The 16999-nt window shown below is 55.6% G+C and overlaps 9 protein-coding genes across 9 annotated transcripts; 5 read left to right on the top strand and 4 right to left on the bottom strand.

The window, feature by feature from the left end:
• Positions 1 to 1742: 1742 nt before the first annotated feature.
• On the top strand, positions 1743 to 2639 carry F5Z01DRAFT_635201 (uncharacterized protein; the record flags this gene model as incomplete). Its single annotated transcript, XM_046262131.1, has 1 exon — positions 1743 to 2639. One exon carries the CDS (start codon positions 1743 to 1745, stop codon positions 2637 to 2639), a length of 897 nt encoding a protein of 298 aa, XP_046119496.1.
• Positions 2640 to 3503: 864 nt separating this feature from the next.
• F5Z01DRAFT_619759 (uncharacterized protein) lies at positions 3504 to 4530 on the top strand (the record flags this gene model as incomplete). The annotated part of the gene is made up of 2 exons (XM_046261107.1): positions 3504 to 4075; positions 4125 to 4530. The coding sequence occupies 2 exons, from the start codon at positions 3504 to 3506 to the stop codon at positions 4528 to 4530; spliced, it is 978 nt and encodes a 325-aa protein (XP_046119495.1).
• Positions 4531 to 4535: 5 nt separating this feature from the next.
• F5Z01DRAFT_672880 (uncharacterized protein) lies at positions 4536 to 6182 on the bottom strand (the record flags this gene model as incomplete). The annotated part of the gene is made up of 1 exon (XM_046264869.1): positions 4536 to 6182. One exon carries the CDS (start codon positions 6180 to 6182, stop codon positions 4536 to 4538), a length of 1647 nt encoding a protein of 548 aa, XP_046119494.1.
• A 654-nt stretch (positions 6183 to 6836) lies between these two features.
• On the top strand, positions 6837 to 7809 carry F5Z01DRAFT_619978 (phosphatidic acid phosphatase type 2/haloperoxidase; the record flags this gene model as incomplete). The annotated part of the gene is made up of 3 exons (XM_046261119.1): positions 6837 to 6899; positions 6952 to 7045; positions 7103 to 7809. 3 exons carry the CDS (start codon positions 6837 to 6839, stop codon positions 7807 to 7809), a joined length of 864 nt encoding a protein of 287 aa, XP_046119493.1.
• A 118-nt stretch (positions 7810 to 7927) lies between these two features.
• Positions 7928 to 9165, bottom strand: F5Z01DRAFT_651550 (nucleophile aminohydrolase). Its single transcript, XM_046263235.1, has 3 exons — positions 8817 to 9165; positions 8152 to 8755; positions 7928 to 8101 (listed from the first exon to the last, which is right to left on the bottom strand). The coding sequence occupies exons 1-3, from the start codon at positions 8838 to 8840 to the stop codon at positions 7974 to 7976; spliced, it is 756 nt and encodes a 251-aa protein (XP_046119492.1). The 5' UTR covers positions 8841 to 9165; the 3' UTR covers positions 7928 to 7973.
• A 655-nt stretch (positions 9166 to 9820) lies between these two features.
• F5Z01DRAFT_547905 (putative PHD finger domain protein) lies at positions 9821 to 12678 on the top strand. Its single transcript, XM_046260580.1, has one exon. The coding sequence runs from the start codon at positions 9884 to 9886 to the stop codon at positions 12479 to 12481; it is 2598 nt and encodes an 865-aa protein (XP_046119491.1). The 5' UTR covers positions 9821 to 9883; the 3' UTR covers positions 12482 to 12678.
• On the bottom strand, positions 12679 to 13839 carry F5Z01DRAFT_547755 (MED7 protein-domain-containing protein). Its single transcript, XM_046260578.1, has 2 exons — positions 13457 to 13839; positions 12679 to 13398 (listed from the first exon to the last, which is right to left on the bottom strand). The coding sequence occupies exons 1-2, from the start codon at positions 13685 to 13687 to the stop codon at positions 12877 to 12879; spliced, it is 753 nt and encodes a 250-aa protein (XP_046119490.1). The 5' UTR covers positions 13688 to 13839; the 3' UTR covers positions 12679 to 12876.
• On the top strand, positions 13840 to 15425 carry F5Z01DRAFT_548463 (uncharacterized protein). The gene has a single exon (XM_046260582.1). It carries the CDS (start codon positions 13993 to 13995, stop codon positions 14995 to 14997), a length of 1005 nt encoding a protein of 334 aa, XP_046119489.1. The 5' UTR covers positions 13840 to 13992; the 3' UTR covers positions 14998 to 15425.
• On the bottom strand, positions 15061 to 16140 carry F5Z01DRAFT_547902 (uncharacterized protein). Its single transcript, XM_046260579.1, has 2 exons — positions 15696 to 16140; positions 15061 to 15622 (listed from the first exon to the last, which is right to left on the bottom strand). The coding sequence occupies exons 1-2, from the start codon at positions 15957 to 15959 to the stop codon at positions 15125 to 15127; spliced, it is 762 nt and encodes a 253-aa protein (XP_046119488.1). The 5' UTR covers positions 15960 to 16140; the 3' UTR covers positions 15061 to 15124.
• Between the last annotated feature and the right edge of the window lie 859 nt (positions 16141 to 16999).

Genomic DNA, 16999 nt, shown 5'->3' with positions numbered 1-16999 from the left:
AATACTGTTGCTCAATACATGTTTTCGACACGACGGCATCTTTCTCATTTCAATGTCTGCTTGGAACTTCGTGGTGCGTTGATGCGGCTGTCGGTACTCGGTACGTGGCTGGCTGGCCTAAGGACTGGAATCAGCCATTCAGAAACACCGGAGCCCTCTCCGGCGCGGCAAGTGCCTATCACTGGCCAGACTTGGCAGGGTGTTTAACTCTGAAAGCTTCTGAGCGGGGCCTGTCACAGGCATGCATGTAGCGTCACCCGCTCACAACTCCCAGGCACTGGGGGTTAATATGTGCCAGGTGGTGTCAGATAAAAGTGCTTATTTCAAATATTCATACTCGAGAGCGCAAATTATCCAAGGGTGAGGTAGAACCGCTTGATGGCGGAGGTCTTTTTGCGCTCATGATCTCATCCCCGCTGTGATGCGTCAGATCAAAAACTTAATGACGTGAACATGGGATTCTTCAATCTCAGCAATTCAGCATGATGAATGTGCCACAGTGCAGTACAGTAGGAGAGTCTCCGGGGCGGGAGATCACCAACCAATCGCATGCCAAGATATCAGTAAAAGCGCGAATGGCAGAGGGTCCCTTCACAGTAGAATACGCACGTATCTCCGCGGCAACTTTAGTCCAACGCCCTACGTTTGTACGTACTGTAGTTGGCTGCAGTTTCCCATCCACACACAACTTCCGCCAATGAGTAGAATGCGTGCGCGCGCCTTGTGGCACTTCAGGTACGGCATCAAATTCGCCACCGGCGAGACTAGCGTGTTGCGGAGCAAAATGTCCAACCCCCGGGCTTGCGAGTGAAGAATTATTATCATCAGACGCATTGTGATACGCGAATTCACTACAGTGTTCCGATTTTCAAATGCTTTCTCTGCCGCGGGGCTGTAGACTTTTGGAGAGGTGATGTAACCATGTAGATCCTTCCATATTTGTTTAGTCGTTACGCTCAATTGCCAGGATGGTACAGTACGGCCTATAGGAGTCAGGACGCCACAATCTGTCAATATCGCACCCAAGCGAATTGAGTTAGAACTTAGACGTGTGACAGGAAACAACATTTCACTTTGATCATTACCTTTTTGGTTCCTGGGATCGAGATGCGGTTTGTAACTCAATGCCACACGCAGCACCTTTACCTCCGGTCTCCAGAGGCAGCCAGCCCTCCTCCTTCTCCTTCTCCTTCTCCTCCTCCGCGCAGCTGGCTGATGCAATGGCACGCATAACTGGAGCCGCGGCGCCGAAAGTTTAGCTCCGCATCCGCTGTCATTCTCCCGCTAGTGCTCTTTCCCCTGCCGTCTGAGGGAGCATATCCGGCGGCCGTCCGGGTGTACTGATTGGTGCATCGGGCACACTGGCACCTTGGCCCTCACCTCGTCCTCAGGTGCCTCCAGTCGTCTACCCGTCAAAGTATTCAAAACGCCGATCAACGACAGTAAAGAAGAGTGCCTAACGGTATTGACTATCGAGATCCCAACAATTGGATGTGTGCCGTCCTGCAGGCGGTTTCGTCATATCACAGGCATCTCCTATTATATATTTGTCTCGTTCGGCCCAGGACAATTCTCCCTGATCACTGCCGAAAACACAACTGAACTTCTCGAAATCTATACATCTTAGTCGAGAAGCAAGTCCAAGCATCCGGCCCTTGTCTTATGTCTACAGCCATTCTCCTTCTCCACTTAACAGTTACACACTTCGATCGCGACATACTCCCCAAGTCATCCTCTCCACGATGGAAGCCACAGCAACATACCCGTACGCATTGACGGACTGTCGTCCTCTTGGCACAAATATGGAAATCAACGACGGGATCCTACCATTCGATGCTTCCCCGGATACCATGTTCACTGATCCATTCCAACCAAACGGGCTTGCAACGGGCTTCATGCCGCAAAGCGACCCAACACTCTTCCCAGCCATGCTTCACCTCCAAGGAACACCCAATTACCATGAATTGAAATCCCCTCTGGCTGTCTCTCCATCTGTGACGGAGAGCGACAACAGCATCAGCAGCGCACAGCTTACGGTCGACTCGGTCGACCCAAAGAATGTCGACCAGCCGCAGCCACAGCCCCCCAAGAAGCGTGGCCGTCCAAGGCGCAGCCAAGCAAAGCCGCGCGCAGATATAAAGTCCTCCCCGGCAAAAGTAAGAAAGGCATCGAAAGCTTCTTCGCGGAAAGACAGCATCAATGAGTCCGACGATGGCTCTGATCACGACAGCGACAGGAGCCACCTCCGAGCGCGGAACCGTGTTGCCGCCGCCAAGTTTCGCGAACGCAAAAGGGAGTCCGTTGGCAAGCTCAAGGAAAAGGAGGAGTGTGCCCGCACAGCGAACCGCATGCTTGCCGACGAGATTTCTCAGCTAAAAGAGGAAACGTTGCAACTCAAATCCATGGTCCTGGAACACGCGGGTTGCGGATGCGGCCATATCGACGAGTATATCAAGCATGCCGCTTCAGGTCTGGCGCTCAACGCAGCGTCCCCTGCTGGCTCAGATTCTACCTCTGTGTCAGGGTCTGGCTTTCTTCGCGGTTCTAGTCTTGGTCCGGGTTCTTCTTCTGGCACTGGAATCCGCCCTGGCTCCGGCACCGGTTCTGCCTCAAGTTTCGCCGCACCATCAATGGCGTGAGGGGAGCTGTGCTTACCAGTGGTACAAAAACAACATGACGAGATACGAGAAGAATACATGTATGATTAATGAGCAATGGATATGATAGGGGTGTCAAATAGTCCCACTCACGAGAAATAGCTTAGGCAGGTTCAGCAAGTTTTGCGTTAACTCGGGCGAGAGATGCGTGCTGTAGCTTGCATGTAGTACGGAATGGCAAGCGATTTGGGTTTGACCTCGAGGTTGTTCAGGTTCGGCACTACCTTAGCAAATGAAACGAACAATAAAGGGGTAGCATCACTACTACGTATGTCATGACCCCCAATTACCCCAAGAACCCTTTTTTCCACAGCGCCAACTCAAATGACAACATGTGGGTCGTTAGCCTCACAGCCTGAAACAATACAACTCTCAGTAAGTGGTCTGTCAGTGGGTTGGTTGTGGAAGGGTGAAGGCAACTATACTACGGATAGTAATAAAGCACAGCCTCGGCCACGTGAAGCAATCGATAGTCCTAGGGCGCCGAGCATTCGCAATACACTTCACCGAGTTCAATTGGTTCCGCGGTTTTCGATAATCTCTGAATTGGACTGGAGTATTCCAAATGACACTCGATGTTCGAACAATTGGGAACTGAAACATTGGGAAATATGACTACTAGTACGTATCCGTACTGCTGTTGAAAGCAATTGAACCGTGACTCATATACTGCTTTACCCCGCCAACGCTTGACTCGCACACCAGCCAGCTCCAGTCGCGAAATATCCCCTTCACTTGGACAAAGTAGTACGAGTAAGACAAACTGCTAGGAATAGCTCTGACAGTATCACTGTCACCAAAGAACACCAGCACATTATGACCACGCCAAGACTTGGCTGGATAGGTATGTCCATTGCTCTCGCTAGCCCATCTCCCCAGACTGCTCACGATTCTACCTCAGGCCTTGGGTCCATGGGCCTTCCCATGGCTGTGAACCTACAGACGCATCTCCAGTCAACATCTGGATGGCCTCTCAACTTCACCAACCGCACGCTGTCTCGCGGTGATCCGTTACTCCAGCTCGGTGCGGCATCGTGCCCTTCTGTACCGGACGTCGTAGCGCAATCCGACATCATCTTCCTGTCGCTTAGTGATGATGCCGCTCTCGGGGCTACAATCGGTGCCATTCTCAACGCTGAAAGCAGTCTCGACGGCAAAGTGTTCGTCGACACGTCAACTGTCCACCCCGACTCTTCGGCCAAATCAGAACTCTTTCTCAAAAAGAGAGGGGCCTCCTTTGTTGCTTCGCCAGTGTTCGGTGCCAGTCCGGTCGCTCAGACGGCCCAGCTTCTATTCGTGATCGCCGGACCGAGCGCAGCCGTGGAGTCGATCATGCCATACGTGACCGGTGTGATGGGCAGGGGCGTGATCCGCTTGGGTGAGGACGTCCGCCAAAGCAGTCTCCTGAAGACAGCGGGGTATGTCTTCTTACGCATCAAAAGTACAAAAGGCTGACCGACCGGGCAGAAATTTCATGACAGCTGGCATGATGGAGCTCATTGCCGAGACACACGTCTTTGCTGAAAAGGCGGCCCTCCCGAGCGACGCCGTAGCCACGCTCCTTAAAGAGAACTTTGGACCTCTCGCGCACACCATGTCGGAGCGCCTAACCCTAGGAGCCTACTGCCCCCCGCCCGGGCAACGACCGTGGTCAGATCTGAATCTTGCGGTGAAGGATGTTGGGCACGGTGTCAAGTGCGCTGAAGACGTGGGCGCAAAACTGCACATTGGCGAGGTGGTGCTAGAGCACCTAAAGGAGGCGCAGAAAGAAGGGCGACCTCTGGATTCATCGAGTCTGTATGGAGTGCTGCGGCGGGAGGCAGGATTGGATTTCGAGACGGATTTCGTAAAGAAGAGGGATGGCGTGCAGTGAGCAGCCTAAGCGGCATCCTCCAGCTGGCGGCGCAGTCCAGTCTTGTCTACGGCCATGGCCATCTCAATATCTCTCTCTCCGTCCCGCAATCTAGCCTTGCCCCTGGCAATATCCCGCTCGCGCTGCCGCTTCTCCTCGTCGATGACGCGATTGCGCTCCTCCAGAGCCTTTGTTCTCTTTTCGCGCTTTTCCCGCTCGTCGCTCGCTGCTTTGGCGTCCTCCACGTTGTCAGGAGGGGGAGGGAGGCCCTGAACATAGGCTTCAATCAAGCCATCTCGGATCGAAGGCTCCAGGGCAGCGTAGCGTGGATCGACTAGCAATTGCGTCGGCAGGCCGTCCGCGAGGGACCTGTTGTTGAGCACGTGCAGAGGCAGACTCTTGAGCATCGTCGTCAGCTCAGTCTTTCTTGTGGCTTGCGACGTCTTCAAGCGGTTGACCAGGTCTCGGTACGCCTTCTCCCTGTCCTTGTCCGATAGATTGAGGTCCTTCATAGGCGGTTCTTTTTTGTATTTTCTTTTGAATTCCGGCCAGTAGAGCTTCGGTGTGGCTTTCTCCTGGAGGAGGGCCATGTATGCGATGCGCGGGTCCTTCTTCTCCTGCTTGGCACGCTGCTCCTTTTGGGCCGCGATCTTCTCGCGTGACCATTCATCCCAGCATTCCTTCCTAGCTCGTGTCGTGGGCAGAGCTGTGTATCGCTGATCCTCAATAATCCTGCCTTCCTCAATCAATTTCTCCCAGGGGCTGAATGGGTTGATTCTAAAGTCGTCCAGGAGGTCTTTGAAAAGGAGCTTGGCGTCTTCCTCTGAAAATTCGACACCCTCTGCGCCCTCGGGCCAATCAGCCATGTTACCGTCGTCGTAGTCACCCGGCTCAAGACCATAGTCTGTGCCCATGGCTTGAAGCTGTGCTGCAATGTCCGCCTCTGTAAACTCAACTGGTTCCTCTTCTTCTTCGGGCGCTGCGTCGTCTGTTCTCTGGCGTTTGGACGCATGGCCCTCCTCGTCTTCGTCATCCGTAACTTCCACTTCCTCGTATTCAGAGCTATCGTACGCCTCGGGCGCAGCCGTCGGTGTCTCCTCTTTCCGTTGAACTGTCGCCTCTTCGGCTTCAGCTGTTTCGGGTTCTGCGCTCTTAGGGTCCGTCTCGTTCCCGCTCTTCCTCCGTATTCTTTCCTTGTCCAGCTCGAGAATTCCTGGCATCAACTTTTCGGGTATGCGCCAGAAGCTTGTCTTCTTGACAGGGTTGTACACGAAGCGTCTCGAGTACTTGGTGTACACCAAGATCCAAGGCTCATGGCCCGGAATAGGCTCCTTCTTCACAGGCTTATCGATCGGGGCTGGCTTTGGCCGCCCTTCATACCCACCCCTGCCACCTCTGCCTGCGCCAAAGCCGCCGCGATGCGACTGCTGTGCCGGAGGCGGGTTGAATTGCGCCACGTACGCATTGGCAACGCTGGGGTCGGACAGGTTGGGTCCATACGTTGGCACAATCGATGGTGCTTCCGGCTGGGCTGAAGGACGTTTGTAGGTTGACTCTTTGGTCGACGCGTTGTAGTAATAGGTATGACCTGTTGGAGCTTTGTGTTCTGTCCAGCCTGGCGGCAGGGCCTCAGGTGCCGCGGCATCGGCCCGTTGATATGTGGACTTGAGCATGGCCGCGGGAGTGTCAAGTAGTCGTCATGGGAGATTTTTCGACGCGCATTCGTTCGGGGGCACGGAGAGCTGTGAGTTGGGGACGTGTTCTGGTGTATTTTTGAAGGTCCAAAATCTACTCGCCAGCCTCAGCAACGTCACTGCCCACCCGGCATGGCTACCCTATAGCTTAGGAGCCAAAGCTTGTCCCCAATTGTCACGAGTTGACCCAGCGCTGACGAGTCTCTGGGTCATAAAGAAAATAATCCTCTTGCTACTTTCTTGCATTTTGCATACATCACAGCGAGCTGTGCTATGGTGCGAATTGTCTTCAATTGTCATAAGATGTATGATGGTTGCGGTAGATGCATGGCGATCCACCAATCACCCTGCCAATGTCACCTCCTGGGACCCGACCTCTTGTTGTCTTCATCCGCGACCAACATACTCCAGTCTTCATGGAAGCATTGGCGCGTCATTGATTGACAGCTCTTCTCCGCCGCACGTGCGCACGAGTTACTTCTGTATCACGGTAACCGCGCTCGACTTGGTCGTCTATCCGGTTCTTGTACCATGGCGCCCGGACGCAGTCACTCGACGCCGAGTCGGCTGTCGAGCATAGCTCGTTTCTGGACGGTATGAGATCCTACGACTCAATCAACCGAGTACTCACAGATGCAGACAACAAATGCGCCGGATTATGTCGGTCTGGTTGCGATCATTGTCTCATACATCTTGGTATGTATCACCTGAGAAATGACACAGGCAGCGCGTTGACTCAGGCTTCAAGATAATCCTTCTTGTAACGCCCTTCAAAAGATTGTTCTTCATCAACGATGTGAACATCTCATTTCCTCATGCTGAGCATGAGCGCGTCCCTGTCTGTATGTCTTCCGCCCTCTGACGCTAACGAGACGAAACTCAAAGAGCCCACCTTGTAGTCATGAACTTTGTGTACGCGCTCTTTATACCACTGGGCGTGCTCATCTTGATCAACATCCTCTTACTTCGCTCTTCTGCGCACAAACACGAGGCGACATATCTTCCCTTCCTGATCTCTATCACCTTTACGGCGCTCCTCACCGATATCCTCAAGAACGCCGTTGGCCGCCCCAGACCGGATTTGCTCGCCAGATGTGTACCAGCGAGTGACGCGCCTATGAACGTCCCCGTAGACATCAGTGTCTGCACGGCGCCACACAACACACACCTTCTACAGGATGGATGGCGCAGTTTCCCGAGCGGACATTCGAGCTTTTCGTTCTCCGGGCTGGGCTTCGTGGCGCTGTATTTTGCTGGCCAACTGGGCGTTTTCCGAACCGGCAGCCGTGATCTAGGACGATTTCTGGTCTTCCTCGCGCCATTGGTGGGAGCCGCCATGATCGCTATATCTCGTTGCGAAGATTATCGCCACGATGTATACGACGTATGCGTAGGCTCAGCGCTGGGAATGACCGTCGCATATTGGAGCTACAGGAGATACTGGCCGAAGCTGTCTAGTGCCAAGTGCAGCGAGCCGTACCCCCTGCCGACTAGGGAGGGTATGAATGGAGACAGTAATGCTGTATGGCAGCGTGTGCGAGATGAGGAGGAAGCCAGTGCTGATGTAGGCTACGAAATACAGCCGCTGCAGACGGAAAATGACTGACCACGGGTGTAGGACTAGGAGACGGAGTAACCGGGTTCCAATTGGCAAACAACTCAAAGGGCGCGGCTGATTGAGGCAAGAGGGTCCGAGCAAGTCAACATGTATAACGAGCTGTAAAATCATTGATCATGACGCGTTTCCATTGTTGTTGTACACGGTCTAATTTACTTGTCCTCACTCTCCTCCTTCTTAGCAAGATCGTTCTTCTCCAGCAGCTCGTCGATTGCCTCGGCACTCCATAGCTTGTGGTAGATCTTGCCGTCGTCCGTTTGCCCGACTGTGGCGAACTCGACTGGGAGACATTAGTTTCCGGATTTGCCATCGTCTTGACGCTAGACTCACTCTTCTCGCTACTCAACTTGGTTGAGTCCATCGTCTTGCTCAGCACCTTGACAGCCATGTCGCATGCCTCATCAAGTGTGCAATCCTCCTTGTAATCTTGCTTCAACAAGCTTTGCGCGCTCGCATTGTTCGCACCGGCGCTTGTCGCCTTCCAACCGCCATAGTTGCCCGACGGGTTGCTCAGATACAGCTGGAATTGACGTCGTGGGTCCCAACCAGCGTAGATGAACGATACACCAAATGGTCGCAGTCCACCGTGCTGTGTGTAACCCTGTTTCAAGTCGCACAGTCTCCTTACGAGCTGCTCGCAGGGGATGTCTTCGTTGTAGGTGAGGAGGTAACGCTGCGCTGCCTGTCGGGCATAGTTGATGAGGATGTTGGCGTCGGCCGTCATACCTGCGACGGCGCAGATCATGTTGTCATTGAGGATGTAGAGCTTCTCGGCGGAGGTGTCCTGCTCGAGGAGCTTGGAGGTGACCTTGCGTTCGGCGGCGAGCACGATGCCATCCTTGGCGAGAATACCAATGGCGGTACCGGCGTGGGAGATGGCCTCGAGAGCATACTCTACCTGGTAGAGACGACCCTCTGGCGAGAAGATCGTGGTCTGTAATTGTTAGAGCTGATACCAGGGCCAAGCATGTAGAGGTGGGGTGCTCGAAACGTACTCGTGAATCGTAGCGACGAGACATGTTGCTGTGAGGGAGGAAGAAAGTGCTCGAAGATGTGAAATCAATTCTCAGACACTTCTCGCCACAAGCGAAGTCTACTTTGTGGCTTCGAGAGAGTGTTGTGATGTGTTTAGAAGATCGTGATGGTTGGAGGTCTGCCTACCCGTTGAAGCTCCTCCAGGCACGACCGCCGCGTAGCTCCAGCACCGACTGCAGGCGCCACAGTCAAAGCTGAGGTCATCGGCTGTTTACCCGTAGTTGGACCGGCGCTCTGTGGCTGAGGATTGCGTAGAAACGTGGCTGACAAATTGGATCCACTTCCATCCAGCGGCCCTCCGCATCGAGGTCTTCAATCAGTTCGTCGCCATCCCACCAGCTGGATCCCATTTCTCCTCAAGCACCTCGCAAATTCCTACCGCCCACTATCACCAACATTTCGGGAGCGACTCTTTGTTAGCCAATGCTTGTCGCCTCACAATCAGTTGCTTGAATATTCTCCCAGTCCGACTCCAACCGCCAGCATACGCGAGAGATACCCCAGTGGTCACACGGGCGCAAATTGAAGACCCTTGAAAAAACACGCGACACTTTCGCGCGGGCCTCCAGTCACCAGCGCTCATAGTTTGCTTCGGCATTAGCAGTCGCGCAGGCTCAGTGACACGCGCAAAGCTTGTTTTGTTCCTGTCATCCAGTCCGCAAAGCCCATTTCGAGCTCTGCCGTTTGCGCCAGCTGTACCTTAGTGAAGGAACAGCCCGTGACCTCGTGACGTGACGTTCTCTTTGCTCTGTTTCCTCTACGTCGGCCTGTAACCGCGACGGACATATACGTATTCGAGGACGAGCGTGTCCCGTCGTACTGCAGTAGTCCGTCAAGCCTGCTCAGTCCAGAGACTGCTGGCTGAACGCGTACCCGTCGGCCCGCGACAACGCGGCTGCGTGCATCGAGCGAAGCATCGCCAACAACAGTCAACAACAGCAAACACACACCATGTCTGGTAAGCTAACACCGCCTTTTCCAGTCGTTTCATTTCCTGCCAAGACACCTACACTGCGCACACACAGACATGCCCCGCAAGTCGAAACGCATAATAGCAAGTGCTGACATTCCTCGCGCAGAACCTGAGCCAAGGCGCTCTGTCCGCGCAACCAAGGGCCAGCACACTCGACCGCTCGACGAACTCGACCAGGCTGCCGGACCCAAGCGCCGCCAAAATAAGAAGCCCGGAGCATCGAAGAAATCCAAGGGCAAGGAGGAGACGCCTGCGGAAGACGAGGGCGATGAGCTCATTCGTTGCGTTTGTGGCGCAACCGAGCAAGACGATGATCCAAATCTTTCCTGGGTAGCCTGCGATGGGTGCGGCGCCTGGCAGCACAACATCTGCGTTGGCGTCAGCGTGTACGATGACGAAATTCCAGACAAGTACTGGTGCGAACAGTGCAAGCCCGAGGATCACAAAGAGCTTCTGGAGGGTATCAAGAGAGGCGAAAAACCATGGGAAGATCGCCACAGACGACACGAGGAGAGAATAGCCGAGGAGAAGCGACAGAAAGAGGAGGAAAAAAAGAACAAGAAGACCGGCAAGCGCAAGTCCAGGGGCGGGCCTCCGCCAAGGAAGGCCGATGCGAAGGCGTCGGCTGAGCCTCAGAAGCCCAGCGACGAGTCACCTGGACCTGTCGAAACGCCAGCAGAGTCCAAGCCGGTGGTTGAGCCAAAGACTGAACCAACCCCTGAACCAATGCCAGCAGGCGAAGCCAGCGTACCGGAAGATGCCACGACAGCCGCCGCAGCGAGTAGCGGAAAGCGCAAAACTCGCGAGGATGCTGGTGAATCGGAGGACAAGGCTGCCAAAGTCAGGCGCGTGTCGGCTGAGCCAGCGCAGCCGCCTCCGCCACCATCTGTCAAGCCCAAGTACACGGAGCCCAAGGACCTGGCGCCGTCGATCGACGAGCTTCCACCGACGCGCAAGAATCCAGCCAAGGCTTTGAAGAAGTCGTTGTTGCATGTGATGACGGATATGGCGAAGACCGGCGAACTGGAGGTTGCTGAGAGCTCGACTGTCGACGGTATGGCCGAACGCTCTGCCATCCAAATCGAATATGCCGTCTTTGAGACACATCCCATGGCCAAAGGCCAGAAGGAGTACAGTCAACAGACGCGATCGCTTACGTTCAACCTCAAGAACAACCCTGAGCTTGTGCGTGGACTCTTGCATGGCCTCCATACACCGCCTACGCTGGCTGTTATGACGAGTGACGAGATGGCCTCCGCCGATCTGCAGAAGCAAAACGCCGAAATGAAGGCCAAGGCAGATAAGGCGTCAATCTTATACCAAGGAGATGCCTCCGGGCCCAGGGTGAGGCGGACACACAAGGGCGAGGAAGTCGTGGAGGACGAGAACAGTGCGATGGTGGAAACACCGGTGCCCCTACCGCCCATGGGCGGCGGCGGCGGGAGAAAGCCAAACCTGCCCACTGAAGGAGACAAGTCTGAGGATGGACCAAGTGCACTTGCTCGATCACAGTCACGAGACGAGGGCGCCACGGCAGGTGGACGCTCGCCCAGTCAGCCCAACTTTGATATCAACAAGGTCTTTTCTCAGGTGCGATCGCCATCCGTGTCCCAGGCCAGACGACCTTCAGCGCCGGTGCCGCAAGCCACACCCGGCGAGGATGCAGACGTCGATCGCATGCTTCAAGATGAGAACACCTCTCCCCCGTATTCTCCCGCCGAGGAGCAACAGGATCCTGATGTCGTCTGGCGCGGTTCCCTCGCGATGACCTCGATCGCCAACTTTTCCGCCACCGCAAAGTACATTGCTGGCGGCGACTTTGCTAAGCACGGGTCGTGGGATAAGCTCATCAATCCACGCCTTAGTGTTGCAGGACGCATATCCCACGACCAGGCCAATACTTATCTCTGCAATCAGCGGTGGAGCCAGACCAACGATGTCATCATCGTGAGTTTCTCTCCCGTGTCAGAAGACAAGCGCCCTGAGTTTCTCGCCATGATACAATATTTCTTGGACAAGAAACGGTATGGCGTCGTGGGCGAGAAGGTCCTGGCCAATGTCCGCGACACGTACCTGGTGCCTGTTTCTCCAGGAGACGACATTCCCGAGTTTTTGCACAACCTGAACGACAATTTCGTGCCTAAAGAAAGAACGGAGCCGCTGCTTCTTGGCGTCTTCGTGTGGAAGAACGATCCCGGTGAGCTTAAACTGGGCGACAGGACACAGCCAGCTTCTTCCGGCACACCAGTTGCTTCCAACCAGAGGAGCAATTCCGTCTCTCAAGGTCCTGGCTTTTCGCCGGCGACACCCGTGGGAGCCAATGGGTATCCCTTGCAGTCGACCACACCGGTGCCTATCCCACAGCCTCCCTACACGAGTCGTTCAACCCAGCCGCCAGCCGCTGCCGCGCAGCCCCACCCTCCTCACCATGACCCTGCGGCTGTTGCCCAGGGGCAGGCGGTGGCCCTCGAGGTACTTGGACCAGAGTTCATGACTTGCCCCACGGTGCAGTTCTTGCTACCGCAGGCGGGGATCATGAAGAGGAAGGAATGGGAGGTGATTAGGGGTCTGTTTGAGCGGGAGCCCAAGAGCCGAGATGATTTGGGATTCTTGGGCCAATTGCTCGAGAAGTCACGAATGGAAGGCAACTGAGGCGCACTAGCATCTAGGGGAGGATACCACCGACAAGTCGAGATGTTGAATGGCGTTTGGCGTTCGGATGATATGAACATGGTATGTAGCTAGAAAATTGGGTGGCAAATGTCAAACTGTGTTGATGTGCTTGTTCAGAAGCTATTCACTGGCCAATTGTTGGTCTGCAAATTATAATCTCTGTCTGGTCTTTACATCTCGTAACCTGGGTATAATCACCGCCTTGACGCCTTGTCCCGTGATTGTAGCGAGACCCAGCAGTGGTCGTCGAATCCATTACGTAGAAGGCTGTCCTGTCTATCCTAATTCAATCCTCGTAGTTGTGTTGTTTGTATGCACAGGCTTATCGCTCCGGAAGGACCGCAAAAGGCGCCACCAGCAAATCTCGCACGCAATCAAGCGAGAAGCGCATCCGCACAGTTCCACAGAGTAAGCCCATCCTGCTGCTTTCGCAGCTTCTTTTCTGCCTCCTCGTCAACGGGGGCCTGGCTGGCCTCGCGCTCTGCAAACGTCAGGCTGCCCAGGCCTTCGAGTACGCGACGAGCGCGGTCCACCCCTTCGCGCACCGAGGTGGTTTCGCGACGAATGGTGTCGAGGTGATCCTGCATCAGCTCCGCAGCGCTCTCTCGCGCCTGATGGGGGCGATACTCGTTCAGCGCGTGGTGTATGTTGATGAGGAGCGTGTTGATGTCGCTGATCTTGGCGCTGGCGTGGCCTGGGTTCTGCGACAGCGTGGTCAGAAGCTCGAGAAAGTTGAGCAGCAGGGACTTTGTGAGTCGCTTAAGCTCGAGTGCGTGGTCGTAATGGTTATTCTGTGCCACCTGAGAGGAGGAAGGGGAAGCCTGGAGACGGGAAGGGTGCGTTGGGGGCAGAGATACGGCGCCAACTTCTTCGAGCGTCGGTAACTTGTCCTCGAGCTGTGATAGACGTTAGCACGCGGCATTGGGCGTCGCGAGCATCGGATGGTTCACTCACAGTGTAATGATCGCCAAACACCCGCCACTTGCCGTTCTCCGGTTCAGCGGGCGGTTGCAAGTTGATGAGATCTTCAGGTACGTCTGGCAATCTGGAGGCAAGGTCTTCGATGCCGGCGGCTTTGCGCAGCTCCTCGATCCGGGAGACGTTGGCTGGGGTGAAGTCCTTGTAAAAGGATGGTGGTTCGGGGAATGTGCCCACCAGGGACTGAGGGTCTTCTTCATCGGCCATTGTGACCGTCCGCGCGGCTTGAGGTCATCAATTACGTGGGTCGATTGCAACAACTGCCCTGAGGGAATGTGAAGTTGCCCAAGAAGCAAGCTGTGATACCGCGACGTTGTGGATGGATGAGCTGAGTTGATGAGATATGTGTGGGGTCAACTTGGGCTCCTTTCCACGAGCTTTAAGGTTCAGGGTAGCTCGTGCAACATCGCGGCTAGCAGCATCGTCATCCCACCTTCAGCTTCAAATCTCGACTCCTGGCGACTCCCACTTCGAACCAAGAGACACACGCCAGCGCCCGACGAATAGCTACAATGTCTGACGCGCGTGCACTTCTCCGAGAGCAACGCGCTGCTCGTCGAATAACACATCCGTACGCGACGTACACCTCGTCCAACACCCTTCTCTGCACCCTCTGCCGCCAGTCCGTCAAGACCGAATCGCTCTGGGACTCCCATCTCGCCTCCGCCACACACAAGTCCCGGCTTGCCGCCCTCAAAGAGGCGTCGCCGCAAGAGCAAGTTCAGAAACAAGCGCGGCAAGGTCCCTCACAGGACGGGCCCAGCTCAATCGCAGATGCCGATGGAGGGAAGACCCTGGAGATGGAGGTTGTGACCTCCCACAAAAAGCGCAAGCACTTTGCCGACGACACATCCTCCTCCTCGGACGATCAAATGTCCAAGAGATCGAAGCCATCGCTCGACGAGCCTGCCGCCAGGACCCCGCCGTCACTGACCCGTCGCTCGTCGAGGACACCCAGTCAAGGCATGGAGCTACAGATTCCCAGTCGACCTGCTACACCCCGCGACCCAGCAGCAGCGGCCACTACTACGTCGAAAGAACTACAAGCACAGATACTCCCTACAGAAAACGGCGAGGCAAAGAACGGAAACAAAGATACAGTGGACGAAGATGAGTGGGCAGCATTTGAGGCGGACATTGCCGCCTCAGCTATCCCCATTGAGGCCAGCATCTCAGCGCCAGCCATGTCAGCGGCCGATCTCATGAACCAGCCTGCCGAGGAACAGAAACCGTCCAAACCGGAGATTGACCTGCAAGACGAGCGCGAGGAGGCGCAGCGGGCATTGGAAGAGGAGTTTGACGAGATGAAGGACCTGGAGGCCAAGGTCCTCAAATTGAAAGAAAGAAGAGAAGACTTGCGGAAGAGGCGAGCGGAGAGTCTACAGGGCGCCAAACCAACGATACCCGAGGACGAAAGGGGTGGGAAAGAGAACGAGGCCGTCGTGGAGGAAGACGAGGAGTCGGAGGAGTCGGAGGATGAGGACGACTGGGACGGATTTCGCTTTCGCACGCGATGAGCTGTCAAGGATGAAATGTGATGCTTTGTATCTCTTGCTGTACATAACATGGGCGGGCCCCAAAAGGTATTTCATGCTCAGGACGGGGGGCCACTAGCCAATTGACATAACATTACTACACAGGGTATCAGTACACAACCTCACCTCGGCTCATCTTCTCCCAGAATCTTCGGAGGCGCCAGACGCGCCCCACGCCCCAGCGTTCCTCCCATTCTCGGGCCTCGAGCTCCTTGACCTCGACGCGGCCCCTCCAGGTGCCTTCGATCCAGCGTCGCAGCCCGTCCTTGATCCTCTCCCGCTCAATGGTCTTTTTGCGCTGCACGATTCGCGGCGTGAGGTGAACAGTCGTGAGACCTGGTACGCACTCCTTTGGCAAGACTGCTCGTTCGACGAGGACCTCTGGCGATGGGCGCGTAGCGAGTCGACGCGAGAGGCGGATGGATGTCAGGGACCGAGCGAGACGCCGAGAGACGACAGTGGTCTGGGTTAGGAAGATGGATCGAGCAATGAGTTCCTGTCGCGAAGGCCGGGAGTAGAGCAGGGGAGGGAGGATGGTACGTGTCAGGCGAAGTCGCCAGGTGTGCAGAATGGGCGACACACAGAGGCTGCGAAGATGGTGGGTTGTCTGCCATGTCATTTCATCAGTGTGTGCTGTGCCAGCCAGGATGCGCAGCCACGTAGGTGGTGGAGGAACTCACCCTCGACACGACGAGGAGATCGCTGACATCGAGAAACGCAAAGACATGAAGGAGGACTTCGTTCGGCAGGTCAGCGAGGGAACACGGATAACCTCGTAAACCAGGACGGTCGGGTCGGGCAGCAACGACCTTTCGTTCGTCTGCCTCGAGGTGATCGTGGGCGTCAATGTAGGCAGGGCTGGAGAAGCGGTCGAGGGCTAGCCGATTCGTCTGCGCGATGAGCTGGTCCTTGCCTGAGGTGGCACGTCCGTCTGGGCTGTCCATTGTAGTCTAGCAGAGGCGTGGTGTGGGCGAGACAACGATGGAAGCGCGACGGTCGTCAGTGAGAGCTGGGCTGAAGATGGGTCGAATAGTACCCGAGCAGAGACAAGAGGCTAGGCGTCAGGGGAGGGAGGGATGGTCTGTCACAAGAGCACGATGGTTGTCACATCTGCAACGATCGGCGTTCGCGAGTCGGTGGGCCGACGCAGGCGCGCGTGCGTCCGTACAGGAGAATCAGATGCGTTTGTGTACGGGCACGCGCAATTACGACAGCGGTTTGGGAGGATCGCGAGGTCGCGAAAGATGGTCGCGGACGCGGATCTATGTGACGTGATGTGATGAGGGTCGAGGCGTGCGCGGCAGTCAATGCAAGGCCGCCATGTAGGTATCAACAGGCCGCATGCGTCGAAGCCTGGGTATTATGAGTTTCGGATGGCAGAAGTCGATGATTCTGGCCGTCCAGCGCACGTCCAAAGAATGGGATTACGGAGATGTTTTCTATGGAAAAGAGGTCGCACAACGACAAGAGGCGTGATGGTAGGTTGTGGACTGATTATTATCTGGTCGTCTGGATGGTTGATCACATGAGGCAGACTGGCGACGTCACCAGGACTGGACTGGTGGTCAGTGGTCACTGGAGGCTGCCAGGCTGGATTCTGCCCCTGTGACCGGGCGGCTTCAGGGGTTCGGGCGCTGAAGCCGCCCTTGCATCAACAACCAACCCTCTGCGCTACAAGGAAGGTAATCTGCTTCCACGAACGGCTGGACATGGACATGGACATGGTTTTGACCAGTATGCGCACCCCGCCCTGCCCTCTTTGAGTTTGGCGGGGTTCCGGATCGTTTTGGGGGTCAAGTCGCGGTTATCTGATTGTGCCCTGCCCAGGCTGCCCCCCTCTTCACTCCTAGAACAACCCCCCAACATCGCCAGGCTCATCACGAAGAGGAGATGCAGGCTGGACGCGGCTGTGCTGAACATTCATGCGACTCGACCCAATGCCGTTGGACAATTCATCAGGCTGTCAGCCCGATCTCACGCCCCG

Source organism: Emericellopsis atlantica (assembly GCF_019669845.1).
Source record: "Emericellopsis atlantica unplaced genomic scaffold F5Z01scaffold_9, whole genome shotgun sequence".
NCBI lineage: Eukaryota > Fungi > Ascomycota > Sordariomycetes > Hypocreales > Bionectriaceae > Emericellopsis > Emericellopsis atlantica.
Note: the sequence above shows the minus strand (reverse complement) of the source record. Positions and strands in the feature narration are given on the sequence as shown.